The following is an 18325-nucleotide window of genomic DNA, read 5'->3' as shown; positions in this document are numbered from 1 at the left end:
AGTGACACGGCTGCAGACACACATGTCCCGGTCACAGCCTGATCCCATTAGGGCCCATTTCCTCTCATTCATGAAGAAGCCTCTCTGATTGGCTGCCGTGATTGATGCCGAATGCGTGTTCGAGCCGACCGGGGTCAAGGCACTTGGGGCGCGGAGAGGTCGCGATGAATCAGTGAGATCACGCTGATAAACTGGTGGTGGAGGGATTCTAATGTTTTCACTGTTTAACGTTCATATTTCAGTTTCTATGAAGTCATTCTTCCTTTCCTCTGTTCTTTGTGAGAACCTTGAATATTGACCTTGCATCGTCTCTTGAACCTCCTTTGTACACCAAAGTCACACTCCTCCCAAATTACAGTAAACCACAGACTTGCCTCACAGCCCTTTCACGTTATTACTTAACGTCACATGCCGTCCGTACAAGGAACCAAGCTGTGATTTAAAACAAAAGGGTTTTGAGTTCCCGACAGCCAAAGCTGATTTTATGGTGCGTCATTCATCAGGTGAATCCAGGTTCTTTCAGCTATGTCCTGATTCTTCTCTCTCTCTTTGTATCTCTAGGACAAGATGTTGCGAGTTTTTGATCCCAGAGCCCAGCTGACACCTGTTCAGGTAAGTTCTCCAAATAAAGGCTCCATCAAACTGTCAAAACACCCAATACTTCTACTATGTGCTCCCAAATCAAATGCACCTTTTTCCAGCTTAGAAAAACATTTATTGTGCAGTGCCCATTACAAACCTGCCCAAACTGTGAAAGTCCGCAGAACCCTGAAGCTGCTGGAGAAACAGCCTGTTGTGGTGAACAACGTGAATGGGCCGTCACTGCTACAAAGCAACTGTTTATTCACAGTTTATTAATTTTGAACATATCAGGTGCCATTAGGGTTGCAAAATTCCGGGGAATATTCAAAGTTGGAAACTTTCCATGGGAATAAACGGGAAATAACGGGAATAAACTGGAAATGTTGTGGATAATTTATACTAACTGTATTTACCTTGTCATATACAGACATAAATATAAACATTTTGTTGTGTCATAGGCTGATTTGAGCCCTGAGGAAACTTTGGGCACTTGACTATATGCTTCTGCATCGTTGTGTCATTCTTAACATAGGTCTTTGCACAGTATTTGCAGATGTACACAGCCTTTCCTTCTACATTGGATGGGGTGAAATGTCTCCACACATGAGAGAGTGCACGTGGCATTGTTCTGTAGAATAAGATGAGAAAAAAGTTTGTAAAAAAAACACTAATGCAATGCCAGAGATATAAATAGTTAGCCAAACAATTGGAATAGTCTGTAAACATATTTTACAATTGATGGATAAATGAATGGAAATATGCTAGATGAACAGATGAACAATCCTCAATCAGCATGCTAATATATTTTCCTGAGTAATATCATGGAAACTTACCTGACTAGTCCTGCACTCTACAGCAGGCCTCAATAGCCCTGCTGTAGAGTGAAGGATGCTGGGAATTATCTGTGCATGTGATGGAAGAATGCACAGTGGAGGGTTGAAACTCAACGTGCAGCGTGTGCTGCATTCCATACATCTTTAAAATAGAGTTTTGAATGATGTTTTTATTGATCAGCGTTTAATTTGCGTAGTTTGTCTTTTTTCAAAATTCCCCAAATTCCCGAGCTTAACTTCCCATGGAAAATTTCCGCCCCTTTGCAACTTTAGGTGCCATACATATTTGACACTGCACTTCCTTGAGCCCTTAACAATACTCATGCCAAGTTTGAAGGCGACAAGGTGAACAGTTCTAGAGATATACGTGCCACGGAGGGATGGACAGAAGGATGGATGGACTGACAACCAATACACAGACATTCCTAGAATTACATGAATAGAATGTCATGTGGAACTATTTAAAATGCATCCAAAAATGTAGGTATTTTATGAGTAAATCGGTCCCCGTCACTCCACCACCTTTTACTGTAAACAGATTTTTTCTTCCGCACTTCATTTAGTGATAAACATGTTGATGTTAATCCGGAGAGCTCACCGCTGGCTCCTCTCAGTGAGTCATCTACAGCTGATTTATGGATGCTGGCGCTGCTCCTCTATTCCCACGGGTACCCGTCCCACAGCAAACCAGTGCGACCATGAACCTCTCCACTCACACCACTCCTTTTTGTGTGTCTGTGTGTGTGTTTTTTTTTACTTTCACCAATGGTATCCAGGAATGAGCCGAAAAGGCCTCGGTCTCAAGCAGCAGCAGTGAGAAAGAGGGATGGGACATTTGTGTGTGGAGGGAAGATGAGGATGAAGTGTGATGAAGGTGAGTGTTGTGAGAGACTGGTCGGCGTGGAGCAGACGTCCTCACACATTGGAACGGCGGACCTCCCAGGGGGTTTCGATAACGGAGATGCTCAGGCTGCCTCAGGCCGTGGGCTCCCTCAAGGAATCCTGCAAAAGCACGACATGCTGCAGCAGATTAATTGCATTCACTCTGAAAGGAATCGCTTTATTACACTCGACTCTGTGTATATACGCCGGGGTGTTGCTCTACGTGTTTTGAGTCTTTCCACACCTTCGTGAAAGGTGTACTGTTACAGACGCATGTGATGTCACGGGCTGACGAGGCACGGAGCCAGCGGAGAAAAAAACCCATCATGCAGATTATTTTCTTTGCGGGAACACTGTCCGTCTTTTTACACAACGGAGTGTGAGTACAGAGCATGTGTGTTTGCTGAACTAACATGAGTCAGCTGGCTCCTCTCCCGGGTTGGACGGCTACATCAGGTGTATCTCTGTTAAAGTACTTTTTAATGCACAGCAGCTTTACAGCAGCTTATTTGAATTTTCCACTTAAGGAATCTCTCTCTTTTTTTTTGTCCCTCTCACTACACATCCCAGCTTTTTAAAACTGCCTGAATCATCACTGTTCCAGGTCTGTGTTTAGAAAATGATTTCAACCAAGTCATATGTAATTGCCCTGAAGTTCCTTTTAAATCACTTAGTGCAGCCAAAGGGCCTTATTAGTTTAGACTGAATTAGCATTGGGTTGTCTGTATGTCTGAAATGGCGTCTCCCGTCAGAGCCCACTGGTTACTGGTGGCGGTGGGATGAGCTGCTGGGACATTCCGACCAAGTCGATGGCATTTTTTACTTCATTTTGATGGTCGACAGTGGTGAACAACAGACCATCTCCGGGAGAAAGGGAAAATTTGATGTGACTAAGGTCTTAAGTTAGATTTGAAATGAGGAATATGTTTTATATTTGAGTGGTTCCCCATCCCTGAGCCTCTTGTGGTTGCATGAAACTAAGTACACATACTCAAGTACAACTTAAGTATACTTTAAGGTACTTTTACTTTTACTATGCAACTTTATTCTTCCACTTAATTATATTTCAGAGGGAAATATTGTACTTTTTACTCCACTACTTTTATTTGGCTTTTAAATAGGAAACACACAATTAATGAAAACTTCAATGCATTGGTGTGGACTATATTATTCAACAGTATAGAAAGTAGCTCAAGTAAATGCCGTTGTTTAACTTGTGTATTACTGCTTTTACTGAAGTAAATTATCTGAATATTTCTTTCAGCTCTTCAGACCATTTATAACTGTCATTAATATTACTGCACTGTAAAGCGCTTTGAGTGCTCATCAAACTAGAAAAGCCAGATATAAATACAGACCATTTATAAATGTGGTATCAAAACAAGGGGGCTCTGGGTCACCAGGACCCTGAGGGACCATCCAGCCAAGTCTGCCCGAGTCTCCACTTTAGTTTTTTCTCCTCAGCATGTTTTTTCTCTCTCTCTCTTTCTCTATTTTCTTTCTTCTTGTCTTCCACTTTCTCATTAATCCTCCTGGTCTCACTGGCACGGAGACTTAAGTCAGAGGAGAGCAGAAGCCTGAGTCAGCACCCTGGCCTCCTTTGCAACGCCGCACATGGCTTCACCGCCTCCAACCGAAGAAGAGCCGAGGCCCCAGATCAAAGTTATGAGAGGGTTGCTCTTCCCTTTTTGGCTTTGTGCTCTCTCGCTTTCTTGTTCTCCCCTCCTGACTCTCAAATACGCGAGGTCCCGCTGTGGGAGGCTGCAGTTTGAAGTGGGTTAGAGCCTCGGCCCGGACAGTTTGCATGTGCGCCTCTAACGCTCCGTCTCCCTGGAGAATGGGAGCACACCGCCACTCCTATTAACGCTCCATCTGCTGAAGGAGGGTGTAGTCTGTGAAGTTTAAACACGCTTATGACAACTTGAAGGCAGTAATTTGGATGCATGGTAGAGTGTGTTACTCTAATTCCTACATGTACCCGCAAAGCAATGTTTAACACCATAAAACATAACATAACACAACATTGGACTGGTTTAAAGGCGACTGGTGTTGTGGATGTGAGGTTCAAGAGTTCAATCACTTCCTCCACTCTGCTTAGCTTGTTGTTGTAGATGTGATGTGATACCAGGGAAAGACCAGCGTGGCCACAAACGTAAATAGAGAGGGGCAAGGAAGTGTCCAAACTATTTGAATATGTAACCTCACTGGGAGGTCTGGTCAGTCATCAAGAAGAGCCAAAAGTCCTCACTGAAATATTTCTGGTGAAAGGTATCTCATGAATGCTGCAGAGCATTAGAGTGAAATGTAATTTCCCTATTTTAAAGTGGAAAGAGTTTGAATTGTAGTAAACTAACAGAGTGAGAGAGCGTAGATCCCAAAAAACAAAGCTGATGATCTGAGGTTAAAGACTTGTCACCTGTGTATTTGCATGAAATACACGTTTTGATTCGTAAAGTCAATCTATAGGTCTATCAAACAAGCATGTAGGCTTTACAGGACATATGCACATATTCCCTTTTTAAGGACAGGTGGAATTATGCTAATTTTAATAACTGTCAACTGAACTACTTTATAAGACTGATATCATTTGAAAATGTGCACCGTTATCCCCAGGAAGACGAGATATAGTGTTGCATTCAGTTGTACTTTTGAAAAGTGCCGGATATTACAATATATATACAAAATATTCTTCAAATATCTTTTAATTCATCATCCATTTTGTGTATGTGTGTGTGTGTGTGTGTGTGTGTGTGTGTGTGTGGGGGGGGTTCTCCAAGGTTAAAAAAGTATCACATACCATATGCATCAGTTATAGATACAGATGTGGAAATTCCTCTCTCAGTATGAAAAAATGTTTGGTGTTTTACCAACATGTGATTTCTTCTCACAGAAAGTCGATGCTTAATAGCAGAGAGCAATATTTTGATTCCTCCCACAGAATGAAGCTTGTTAAGTGATTGGGGAATGTCTTTGTACTTTTGAAAAGTGCCGGATATTTTTCGGTGATAAACAAAAAAACGAACTAAAAAGACATGAAATGTGAGTGAAGGTCGAATTGTGAAAGTTCGTTAAGTTACAAAGCTGGTTTTACCATAATGGGTCAAACAGAGCGGTTCAATTTGAAAAGATTCCCTGAATACAGTCGAGATGGCAAATCTCTCTTTTCGAAATGTTAGGGACACAATTACTGGTGCAACAGTTGTCGCCCTAATCAGGAAGCAGTTCGCTGATTATTAGGTATAACCCCCCCCCCAATCCTCTCCCATGAGTTTGGCCCCAGCCCCTGTGTCCACTGGTGTCCTGGTTCCACCCATGGCAGCAGCTGGCTCATCCCTGTGGCCGGCACTGGGCTGAGTTCTCCCCTAGACAGGTGGGGTAAAAATAGGCTCTAATTACAGCCCTGCTCTCGCTGTATTTTTATGGGAAATAAGACTGTGCAGGGTAATTAAGGTCTTGGACAGGAGAAGCAGTATATACTGCATCTGTAATCAGTGAGTGTGTGTGTATATGCATGTGCACAAGCATACAGACGGTTGCATTTAGATAGTTGGCTCAGAGGGGAGAGAGTGTGCACATGTGGCATCCCTGTCCCACAATGAAGGATGGGTTGAATTTCAGATTAGACTTTTATTTTGTTGTCTGTTTTCTGTCTCTTCCTTCCCTAGTAAACATTTAAGCGAGTATGTTTCATCGGCCTTTCAACTTTAATCTCTTCTTGGTTTAAAAATGATTGATTTGGACATGGGCCACTTATGTGAAAGCTGAGGGAAAAAGTAAAAAGCTTAAAAAAGCACTTGTTTAAGTTAAAAATAACGACATTACAATTTTTTCCAGGTATAGATTACACACAGTGTACAGAGAGCAAGCGACTCGTCCAGTGCCCAAGATAAACATTAAATGTTAACCCAGCATTAAATCACTTTTTTTTTACCCTCTCCTGCTGCAGTGGGTTCTGCCCTCCCTGTCATAACATCCCAACACTGGCCTCTTGTTTTCAGATATGTTTCTTTCACATGTAGCCGGGCCTCCACCCTGCTTTCCTGTACTGAGCCACACGACTCCTCGGAAGACAATGAGAGAATGAGAAGAGGCACATTCACTGACCTGGTCCCTCTGGTGTTTTATGGATGTAAAGCCACGTGCCTTTGTGGACTTTTGCTGTCTCTTCTCTTTTATCGTGTCTTATTGTATTCTCTTGATCTATCCCCAAAGTCTGTGGATTTGCTGAGTGTGTGGTTCTGTACGGAGTCTGTGTGTGTGTGTGTGTGTGTACCATGTGTGCCTCAAATTACAGTGCTGAAAATACCCCTCATAGTTTTGGGCCAGTGCTGGCCGTAGAGCTGTCGATCTGTGGTCGGTGGAAGAGGAGGGAGACAGGAAAAGGGAAAAGTTTGCTGGACTTGGGGGCCAGATTCCTCTTTTTCAGCTCAAGCTTCTGCTGCTTTGGGTGAAATTAGAGAGGACCACGGGCTGGAGTGGGTTTGGACCTGAGGAGGGAACGCTGGGCAGGGCCAAGGAAAAGCACAGCGGTTTCCCTGCTATAGGTGGCTGCTCGCAGAAGTCGTATCGTCTTTTATATCCTACCATAAATTACACAGACTGAACTCCCTGGTAGGTGTGTGTGTGTGTGTGTGTGTGTGTGTCCATACTTGGATTTGTCGTTACAGGCATAATAAATTACATTTTGTACATCTGTGTTATCTATGTGTCTTTGAATTCTTATAATTGGAAAAGTGTGTGTTTGGGAAGGGGAAGGCGGGGGTGTGTGTGTGTGTGTGTGTGTGTGTGTGTTTGTGTGTGTGTCCATACTCAGATTTCTCATTACGGGCAGAAATAACTACCAGCGGGCATAGTGAGCTTAGTGTTTGTGTACTGGCAGCACAATGAAGCTCTGTGAGTGGAGCAGAAGAGTTTAGTTTGTATCGCAGATGTAAACCCAGGGGGTGAGCCATGAAGGAGAAACATTGGGAGAGATGACGTGAAATGGAAGAAGTTCATTTTGGTGTTCGTGCCTCTATATTCTGAGAATAAGAAACAAGGAATGAGCTGAATTGAACTGACTTTAGTTTGTTTTCCTCTACGTGGGACAGGTGTCCCAGTCTTAGCTTTATGATATCTGGATAATAACCCAACTGATGTGTTGGGGATGACTATATTTGTGAGAGATAGGTTGAAATTATCCATATGTTTACAAAGATGCAAAAAGAAGCAGCAGTGTGATATTGTGTACTATGTTCAGTGCTCATTTTCAATACAACTGGTTACATCATCTTCTATATTGAGGGTAATATTTAATTATCCGGCCTCAGAGACATACATATTCAAACGCATGTGTTTTATAACCACATTTGTTGAAGACATCCCTGACAAAAAGGATTTTATAGGTTTAGATTTGTTGTTCATATAATAGAAAAACAATATTGGCAAAAACACTGTTGTACAGTTTTTATTTTTCTGATACTTTACCTCAAAATATTCTTCAAATATCTTTTAATTCATCATCCATTTTGTGTATATGTGTGTGTGTGTGGAGGGGTTCTCCAAGGTTAAAAAAGTATCACATACCATATGCATCAGTTATAGATACAGATGTGGAAATTCCTCTCTCGGTATGAAAAAATGTTTGGTGTTTTACCAACATATCATTTCTTCTCACAGAAAGTCGATGCTTAATAGCAGAGAGCGATATTTTGATTCCTCCCACAGAATGAAGCTTGTTAAGTGATTGGGGAATGTCTACTACCAACACCGCAGACATACGCAGTCAACATCGTGAAATGTGAAACATAGTGTCTATAAAGAACGGGAGCTCAGTCCAAGAAAATGTCAGAGGCTTCCTCGACACTGAGCCCCCAACTCCAGATGCACAAGCTGCATAATTTAACCTTAAACCGAGCCAAACATGCTTCTGTGTTTTAAAGAACGGTTCCTCTGCAGAGCCAATAAAGGCCACGATGCTCCGGCAGGAAAGAGACCACTTGTGAAAACTTGATTTAAGGGCTTTAATGCTAAATATGTGTTCAACACCAGCTTCTCTTTTCAAACGTAAACACGTCATAGCAGAAATATTCCTCGGTGCACACAGTGGCATTCTTTTCATAGCAGTTCCAGCTCCCCTGTGGATGTGTGACGGCAGGAAGCACATGCCTCAACACTGCGGCGCAGGACGACGTGCCAGCTAACTTTACGAGTATCGACCGGGAGGCGTAGTTTTTGCTTTTATTTTCCTCATTGCGACACACATCACAGCCTTCACTGCTTCTAGAAAGGCCCTGATCCAGAGAAAGGGCACCTGGCAAGAAACATGTCTTTGATTTTACCAAGGTCAAGCTGCCAATTAGGAGGATGATCCCCCTCTATCCAGTGTAATCCCTCTGACCTTTGACCTTCCCGGGGGTGATAGATATGCACCTTCAGAGCTAGGGGTGGGAATTGGCAAAAATGTGACGATTCAATAGTATTGCGATATTTGGGCCACGATTCAATAGTATTGCGATTCTGCGATACTGCAACTATTGCGATTCGATTCTGCGATATATTGCGATTCATGTCCCCCATATTATTCAAAGGCATTACAAAAAATGAGGAAAATAAGACTGCTCAACTCACTTCAAATGTCACATTTAATTCTGTGAACAACATTGTCTTCTACACATTAACTGAAGTGCAAAAACTTTGTCCTTGAACATTCAGGACACAGGACCTTTGTAATTATTTTCTGAATAGGAGACCTCTCACATGAACACTGAGCTCAATCATATAAATAAGAGTTTAAATTGAGACCTGCAAGGTCATGACCCAAAATGTTAAATTCATTTGGGAATATTGGCATTTTTGTTCAGAAAAAGGAGTTGGTCAACATGCTCAGATGTTAAAGTGCTCCTCTGGGCCGTTACTATATCTCCTGCAGTGGAGAACATCCTATCCGCACACACACTAGGTATTTTTTTTTTTTTTAAATATTGCAATACTTTTCGCTACAGTATCGATATAATCGCGGGCGCAAAATATCGCGAAACTGAACAGAATCGATTTTTCCCCCCACCACTATTCAGAGCTTGGTTTGACATCTAAGTCCATGTCATGCATTTATTCATACAGCGTGTTAACGTAACTCGGATGACATCGTTTTTTTGCCAATCTGTGTAGGATTCTTCCAGAGCTAAGTGGACACATGTCTCCTTGTGTGTCTCCTTGCCTTCTCCCTCTGTCCTCACCCTCTTTCCCAATCAGCCCCACGCACACTGCTTTGTGCCTGTTTCTTTCTCCATTGGCCCCTGTAGGGATCAGGACCCTGGTAATAGCCAGTGGTTAACTCAGCCCAGATGTTCCCGCTGTTTCTTCTCCTTTATTTCTCCATCTTTCAGCTCCCTGTGTTTCTGGCCTCCCCGCTGCCAGAGCTGGTTAAAGTTTGAGGAGATCTGGCATGGCTGACAGTCGTCTCTCCTAATGAGGGAGCAGGAGTTTTTTGCTGCACACACGAGACAGCTCAGCAAAACAGTGGCGTAAAATCTGGATGTTGAATTCGCTGAACTGTCTCAATGATGAAGGATCCACCAGTGTTTGAACGTCTGAGCTCCTCTGTGTGCGTTTTCTTTGGAAATCGAGATAATCGTGGTTTTGGGTCGATGTCATGATGTCTTGATGTTATGTTTTGTGTGTGGAGGTACCAAAAGAATTGTGGCTTAGTGAATGTTCACTGTGGTTCCTGGACAAGGAACTGAGGGGGTCGGGAAGTTCAGGGATCAGGTTTTGAAGTAGAAGATCTGAAGTTTGAAAGGGTTTTAGCATCTTCAGCTTATGTGCAGATTGTTCGTGTGTACTCATTTTTGTTGATTCTTGAGGACCTTTTTCCAGTGATCTTGTTTGAAGTTTTCCATTATGGAAAAGTTTCGGACTTTACACCGGCAAATTGGGGGCGACTCGTTCAATTGGGGACAAAAGTCATGTCCCCAATTGGGAAAAAGCTGAATTTGAGGTCAGTAGTTAAGGTTAAGGTTGAAATGAGGGTTAGGTTTTGGGTCAGGCTGACTATGTGTGTGTGGGGTGATGTGTGTGTTGCAGGACTGGCGCTGAAATGATTTCTTTCTTGCAGGAAAGGGGTAAGAGTGGATGCCAGCTGGCAGCGACTGGGCTCTCTGCACATGTGTTGTTTGTGAGCAGAGGTCTCATTAGTGAGCCTGGTGCTCTGGAACTCCAGTGTTCCAACTAATTAAGGATCTATGCAAACATGTGGACGACACCTGGAACCAGAAATAGATCTCGGATTTGTTTTTTTTTCTCCTGCTATTTACCGAGAGAGAAGATTCATTGTTGTGGGAATTAGTCTCTTCTTCAGATGTCAGTCACATGTTGTCCGATCACAATCAAGATATATCAGTCAAAGGATCATTTTTACTTGATAATTGGTGTCAGGTGGTATGGGATTCATTTCTTTGAAATCATCATTTTTACAATGTGAGAGATAGATGCAAGAAATGAATCATAACCATAAATGAGTCATTGCACCAACATCAGCTCCCATGTGATTCATCTCAGTTTCCCCTCTATCTCTGCTTCCCTTTTCAGGAACTAAAACGTGGCTGTAACCACCATCTGCACTTCATTGCTTATAATATCCATTTTATTCTACACAGCAAATAGTTGCTTGGCCAAAGTCTGACACTTCTGGAGTAATTACAAGAGCAGGATTCAGTCTTTTCTTGGTCTCTCTCAGACAGAACAGCAGAACGAGGTGTGAATTGGTTTATTTTCTAATCTTTTACACCTTATGTTCTTTTACAAATGAACAATTACTACTGGTTTAGTGTGTGGTTTTGGGGCATGCATGTACTCAACAATGCCAGCAGGTGCTGTTTGTGTGTGACTTGATGTTTGTCCTATGAGTGTGGAGCGGGTGTTAGTATGTGCATCAGACCTCTGAGAGTCATCATGTTAGGTTGATAAAGACACAATGCTATGTGCTAGAAGTTGAGCTTCTTGTTTGTCATAGGAGATTTACATATTAATCCAACACGGAGTGAGAACAAGACCAGAGGCACGGCTGAGACTAACCTCAGAGTTCTCAGAGGGAAGTAAAGTGCCCTTCGGCTCCAGCCGTGGTTAAGCTACAGCTCGACCAATCACTGGTGTTATTTCAATCATCCTGGACGACCGGTGCCCTTCAGCCCTGGTCTCCTCTTCCATATGCGAGCTCGATCATCCTGGACGGTTTTCTAGTTTCCATTACTTCAGCAGTCTTTAGCAACTAAAATGAAAAGGAATAGCCAAAGCACTTGGCTATATGCTCAGATTCCCATTGTCGAGTGTAATTTAAAACTTATTATTCCATAAAGAAATAAGGTAGTTAGATTATAATTGGAGATAATTGGCAAAGAAGCAGATCAAACCTCACAAAGCAAAATGAAATCTTTCAAATTCTACACATAAATCACTGGTGGCATCGGATTGAAAGAGAACAAGTGGAAGTATTGTTGATATAATAATCATAACAATTAGAAAGAAAGTCAAAGTACAGTTTAATAAGGGGTCAGTCTATTTTAAAGCACTTTGACTATTTCAACATATTGGTGATTCAAACTTGTACTTTATGAACCCTGAAGTAAATGTTTGTTTTTAACACACCAAGTCCCATTTAGACAGCCCCATTCAAAATGATTCCCCCCCAAATGTCTCGCAGGGGTTATTACAGAGGAATCCACTGCAGTCCAGCTGCTGTTTACCACAGGCTATGACAATGGGACACAGGTGTGCATACCTGCATTGGTGCTAAATGATTTTCCTGTCGGAGGCCAAAGAAAAGGAGCAGTGCTCTATAACATAATGAGTTACTAATGGGGGAAGCAGTTGAGCGGAGGGGGCCCTGAAATCTGGTTCGCACATGTCTTTTTTAATGCCACATCCTTTTCACAACAAAAGCCGGCTCAGCTCATCTTTTACTAATTGAGCTTCTGAGGACAACAGGTCCCGCCACAATTTGTGGTTTGATGCAAGAGCTGAATGGAAGTTCACCCAAAGTGAAGCTGCTGAGTGTCGGGGTAACGTTAGGGAGTGTGGAGGGCGGCAGCAGGAGATTGAGCTGTTTGTTACTTCAGTGTAGATGAGGTGATTAATCAAGCTGTCAGTCAGCTACACCATGCTCTGCTGCTGCACATACAGTGAGTCAGGGGTCAGCACATGGGCTGCGGGCACTCAATTGATGATTGACCTAGAGTGTAAAAGATTGAAGGCTCAGCACTGGCTCCATGTTATCTCATTGCACGTCTATGTCCCCATGGGGAAACCTTTTCGTGTAATTATAATCAGACCAAACCTGTTTTTCCCTCTCTTAAATGTAGTGTTCATCTCAAGTATAGTTGATACAAAAGTTCACACTTTGATTTCAGCAAACAAATAGTAAATTAAGAATGGATTGTAAAACACAGGAACAGCCTGCAGTATTTACACAGGCTGAGGGATTCCGTGATTATACGCAATCGACGTGAACACGACATGCCTCGCACACATGCTTATCCCAACTCGCACAATTCATGCTTCTCCACAACCGCGTGGGGGTACTTTGAAGATGTGAAGCCTGTGTGATGTGGTTTCAGGGAGGGAGCAAAGTCAGCCAGCTGGATCCATTGCCAGCTATGAAAGAGCAGGCTTGAAGGGCTGGGTCAGGCCATAGGGACTGAGGGGCTGCGTGTTGTCTCCTATAGTTGGAACATGGGTAGCTCTGTGTTGTGTGTTGTTGTGTGCTCCTGCTGGGTCTACCACACCCTGTCTTCATCAAAGATCCTTCCAAAGAGCCATCCCTTTGTTTTTATGGAGCAGGTCTGGCGTGCAGATTGTCATCGGTCCTGAGTATCAGAGCTCTTGCTGTCGTCAGCAGTATCACTCTATCCTCTGTCATTTGTTCCTTGTCCTGCCCCGTGGTCGATCTCTGCTTGGATTTAAAGGACCCAGCCACTATGTGCATCTGGAGAATATTCATCGCTGGAACCTCAACCACAAGAACCATCAAAAGCTCTAGCGATCATGAATGAAGCACTTGAAATCTCCTCTGGCTCTCCGGTGCTTCCTTTGGATTGAAATGTAGATTCTGGCATTTCAGCGGTCCTGTTAATCATTTAGTTCCAGGAAGCATCTAGCTCAGTATGGCGCTCTGATCCAAGTTGAGTCTCTGCAACCTTGGTATATGTTTTCACTGGGGAGGGGGGGTGCTGCCAGTCGGAGCTGTGCAGTTGGGACCGGTCCCTTCTAAGTGCAGTGCAATCGGGTCCAACCTATTGTCCCCCAGGCCCCAGAGAGGGATGACCACAGCCCAGGCTGGCACGTCACTGGCCGACTGGATCTCTGACTGTGGCCACACGCAGCAATTAGCACCGTGGCTCAATAATCATAGCCTTTACTACTTCAGTGTTTTATTTCACTTAACAAAGTAGTTAAACTGTTTTGTTCGCCTTGCTTTGACCAAAAATCACAACACAACGTCTGCCTGGCTTCACCCGAAACCTAGCTTTCAAAAAACATTCATGAGGAGTGGTTGGAAAACATTTTATGACGTCCTGATATGATTTATGACTAATACAAACAAGAAATCATGTGATTGAGGGATAATTTACTTCCCATAACTCCAGTTTTCACCATTAGTTTAGCTGGCCCTGTTTGTGGATTCTGTTAGATTCTGAAAATGTATCTCGATCTATCATCCCAAAAAAGCTAAATTAAAAAAACAATGGATCCTTGTCTTGACCTGTTGGGCAACAAATCATGTGTGGATTACATGAAACCTGCAGTGTCGGACAAGGAAATGTTTTTTTTACACCTGTAGCTTACAAATTCCTCAACAAACACGAACGCTGGATGAGATTACTTCACCACCACCAAATTGCAGTTGGCAGGACATACAGTGGTTGCAGTGTTTGTAATTTGATTTTTGGCCATTCACTTGCATGGATCATTGCCGCTGTGACCTGACACATCCTGGAAGGGTCTGGTTTTAAAAAGATTCCTTTGCAATTGACAAACCATCAATTGTTGTGCCATAATGTGCTGTGTCATAGCTGTGTTGGTAAAATGTTACTATGTGACTGTTCCTTACTCTGGCAAGAATTCAATGAAGTGAGGAAGGTATCTAAAGAGAGTTTACCCATGAATCGGAGTTTAAATAAACAAAATGTGGCACTTGAATAGCCTTTATTTAAGGAAAGTGTATGATCTTGAATGAAGATAGAAAAGAAACTGGGACTAACAGCGTAGCAGCAGTGGACTTATGGTAGCACAGTGCCAGCTCTTGAAAGCCTACACCTGGGAGGAAGCTGGGCCTCTTGCACTGAGGCCACCAGAGCGCTTGTACATAACCTCCATGTTCCTGCCTGTATGTTTAGCCATGGACAAACGACATCTTTTCTCCAAACATCTCCTTTTGAGCCTGTGCTGCATTTTCTTTCTTTTAACTTTCCCCCTTTCCCCTCTACCTCTTTTTTCTCCCCCCTTTTGATTTATTTGTCCATCGGGTAGAATGATTTCTGGGGCCAGTATTTTTTCCTGCCCTCTTAAAACACAGGGTGATGTCTTTGTGGCGGGCAGTCGGTCTCTCACTAAGTCTCTAAGGAGCACAGAAGCTGAGCCAGCCCTCTGTACTGTTGGTTGAGATTTTTTATTTTCCTAAAGATTGAGATGGTAAAAATCTACAAATCTCTACATTTTTTGAAGTTGTTTTGTTGTATAAAAAGCTAGATTGTGTTTAAGTCGCGAGTGAAGAATCTCACTTTTTTCACTATTCACCTCTCGATTTCTTTTCCTCCTCCATGTCTTACTTTTATCCCTCCAGGCTTGTTCCGATTAAGAAAGAAGAGTATTAAGGGAGACAAGATGAATAACCAGAGACTTCTTGTTATTCCATTCTAGTCGGACACTATATTTAACTGGGGATCGATCCCATTTGTGTCACTGGACCGTCCCCAAGAGCAGCAGCTTGCTTGCCTGGTGTCTGCAGTGTGGACGTGGCCCAGTGGCTGTGCTCATTGTCTCGTTGGCCTGTACAGTGATTTTCATTTGCTGACACAAAGGAAATGAGATGGCTGCAGGCAAGGCAAATATGAAAAAAGGATGATGACAGTAACAGTCTTTGAGCTCAAGCCATTAAAGATGTTTTTAGGGGAAATCTTAAGTCATGTATTTGTAGTTTAATAGTTTAATCTACAGAATGACAGTTTCTGGATTAAAATGACCCTGACACAAATGTATGACCCTTATTATTACTTATTAGATTCTTGATATTACAGCTGCATCCAAGGGTTTAGTCCATGTTGTCATTTGTACTCCCTGCCCAGCTTCTGACCTTGCACATGGATTTTCAGGATCTTAATCTCCAGGAAGGAAGAGAGCAGAGAAGTCTGGAAATATAAGAGAATGGTTTGTGGCTTCTGGACTCTTTGAAGAGATGAGTGAAATGCTAGATGGTTCCAATTAATGGATAAAAAAAAGTGGCAACAGGCAGCAGAGGAAATGAAAGAATAAATGGCTAGTTTGATTTCCATCTTCTACCCCCCGTCTCCCCCCAAAGTTTCCCCCTTCCATCTTATTTCTCAAACCCTGTCTGCTTCTGTAAAGTCTGTTAGATTCAAAATAGAGAACCCTGAGTCAGAAACTCAATGTCAATGGGCTGTGAAGCCAGAACAGGATGAAGAAAACCCAGTAATTGCTGAAAAGACTAATTAACTGTGGATGAAACGACTAAGAGGGAGTCTGTTTCGGGAGTGATGAAAGCTACTCGGCAACAGTTATTGATTATAGGAGGAAACCAAAGGGGAAAAAATGATGAGGAGACTGGAAAGATGAAGAGGAGGGAAAATGAGGAGCAGGTTGAATAGATGAGTGGCTGCAGCTGAGACTATATATGGTGTAGTGTTGTCTGTGAGACTCGGGGACAAAAACAAGGGATGAACCTGCAAACAGACGCCATTGTTACCGCAAACTTCAGTCTCAAAAAAGAAGGAAGACAACACATAGAAAAAATGCACATTTATGATAAAAAAAATCATAAAAAATCTTGCAATCAAATGTTTTATCAGAAATAAAGCCGGAAAGTCAATACACATGCTTGAACAATGGCAAGTCAGTTTAGTCTGTCAATCATGATGTTTCACCCTTTTTTTATAGTATTAACTAATCAAACACAAACTAACTGGAAACATTTGCACTTCAATGACAGATTGTATTCTGACTTTTTAGTTTGACCCATGTCCCATTCATTAACATGGAGGAGCCAGGGTTTGTAACCTCCACTGCAGCCAGCCAGCCACCCGGTGGTGATTGAGACACATTGGCCTCCCTTTGGGAGCCGTCATGTTGTCCATCTTCGTAGCAGCAGAATGTAAACACATATAATCAAACTGGAGGATCTGCCATTGTAGTATATTATATGATTGGAGGAAAATAAGCTTCTGTTATGAAAATAAGCACTTGATCTTCCAGCACACCACATTAATTTCTGCACCACTGACACTCATTGTTGAATACTTACACCCCTACTGAGCTGATCCACTGAGCAGTGGAAAGAACGACAGAACGAGAGGTAGAGAGAGATCCAGGGATTGTGATAGTTCCCATATGTGCACACAGACACCTGATATTCGTCCCGTTGGGTGAATCAACATTCTCTGTGAGTGACACAGATGTGCGCTCCGTCTGTTGAAGTGCACGGATTAAAACGCTGAGGGAGAAGGACAGAAGGAGATGGAGTGATCCTCATTTGTTTATATTGGGAGAGGATATTTAATAGACCCATAAAACCATAATTGGCGAGACTGCTGACTGGTACTTTTCTGTCTCTACGTCAATGTCAGCAGAGTTAAAGCTGAGTCTGAACCCTGTCTGGTATGATTTTTAGTTTTAATAGTGTTAGAGCCAGTTACCTTTTTTTTTGTGTCTCTTAATAGCTGTTTATCCCATTCCGTTGCTGTCACTATTTAACAGTCGGAAAAATGTGTTTTTTACATCTTCGTGAATACACCTGTGCTGGAAATACTCTTTTCCCAGATGTGATGTCATTTCCTCTCCTTCCATTATTTCTGTGTAGCAGCCAGTCATTGGAGCAGTGGTAACCGATTCCTTACACCTCCCGTGCGTATTTTGTCAACTCATGAACCGTTTCCCTCTTTTCTGTGTACTTCTGTGCGAATTCCATCAGGTCCGATTCTTTGTTCTGCTGCTAAAGAAAACATTTTTCCTTTTTTTCTTTTGCCTCTTTTCTCTCTGTTTTTTAAGTTGAGAAATGATCGATTTTTAGCATGCCGGTAAAGTTCAGCCGTGAGGGGGGAGCAGGGGTTCTGTGTGAATGGGATTTGAGTTAAATTTATGTCTGCAGAGGAGAGATACTGTTTGGCAACACTTATATATACACACACACACACAAGGTCCAGATGTTGTGTCCTCTGGCTGCCCCGCGGTGTCAGTAGTTTTGTGTTGCTCACTTCCTTAAACTGAAAACTGTTTATTGGGAAAGAGCGAGCAGAGACCCAGCACAGACCCCTAATCCTCAGCTGCACTTGTATCGCTCCAGCCGCCAAATCCCCGGTGACATCTCTGTTAAAAGGCTCAAAGCTGCGCGTGCCTTCAGCTCCGGGTGAAGGATGACATCATGGCAGTGCGATCTATGGAGCATGTATAGTCATCTGCCGTGAGAGGTCTGTCAGGCCCGTTTGCTTCAGCCCTGGAGCTGTCTGGCTCAGGCAGCGCAGTGCAGGCCTGGGGGATGTTGTAATGGCAAAAGCTAAACCCGTCTGCTTCTGAGACAGTTCACAGAAAGGTGATATATTGGTTTTTTTAGTGTTCTTTTTTATTGAGCTCCTGAAGGGGAAATTTGTCTTCCTGTCCTTACCAGGTGTGATATCAGGATGAACAGTGGTACACTGTGAAGCTTTTGTACAATCTTAATTGCCTTTTTGGTCCAGATTCAAACATCTAACTACTGCTTGAAATTTTTGTTGAATTCTTTCAGAAATACAGAATATGGTATAAACAAAGAATGGACTCTGATC

General features: G+C 42.8%; 1 protein-coding gene across 1 annotated transcript in view; it reads left to right on the top strand.

The window, feature by feature from the left end:
* Positions 1-18325, top strand: part of coro7 (coronin 7) — a 107309-nt gene that overhangs the window by 10947 nt on the left and 78037 nt on the right. The window contains exon 7 of the mRNA XM_061089729.1: positions 562-612. Within this exon, the coding sequence (XP_060945712.1) occupies positions 562-612 (51 nt within the window). The remainder of the gene's footprint in view (positions 1-561; positions 613-18325) is intronic.

This window comes from Limanda limanda, chromosome 17 (genome assembly GCF_963576545.1).
Source record: "Limanda limanda chromosome 17, fLimLim1.1, whole genome shotgun sequence".
In the NCBI taxonomy this organism is placed as follows: domain Eukaryota; kingdom Metazoa; phylum Chordata; class Actinopteri; order Pleuronectiformes; family Pleuronectidae; genus Limanda; species Limanda limanda.
Note: the sequence above shows the minus strand (reverse complement) of the source record. Positions and strands in the feature narration are given on the sequence as shown.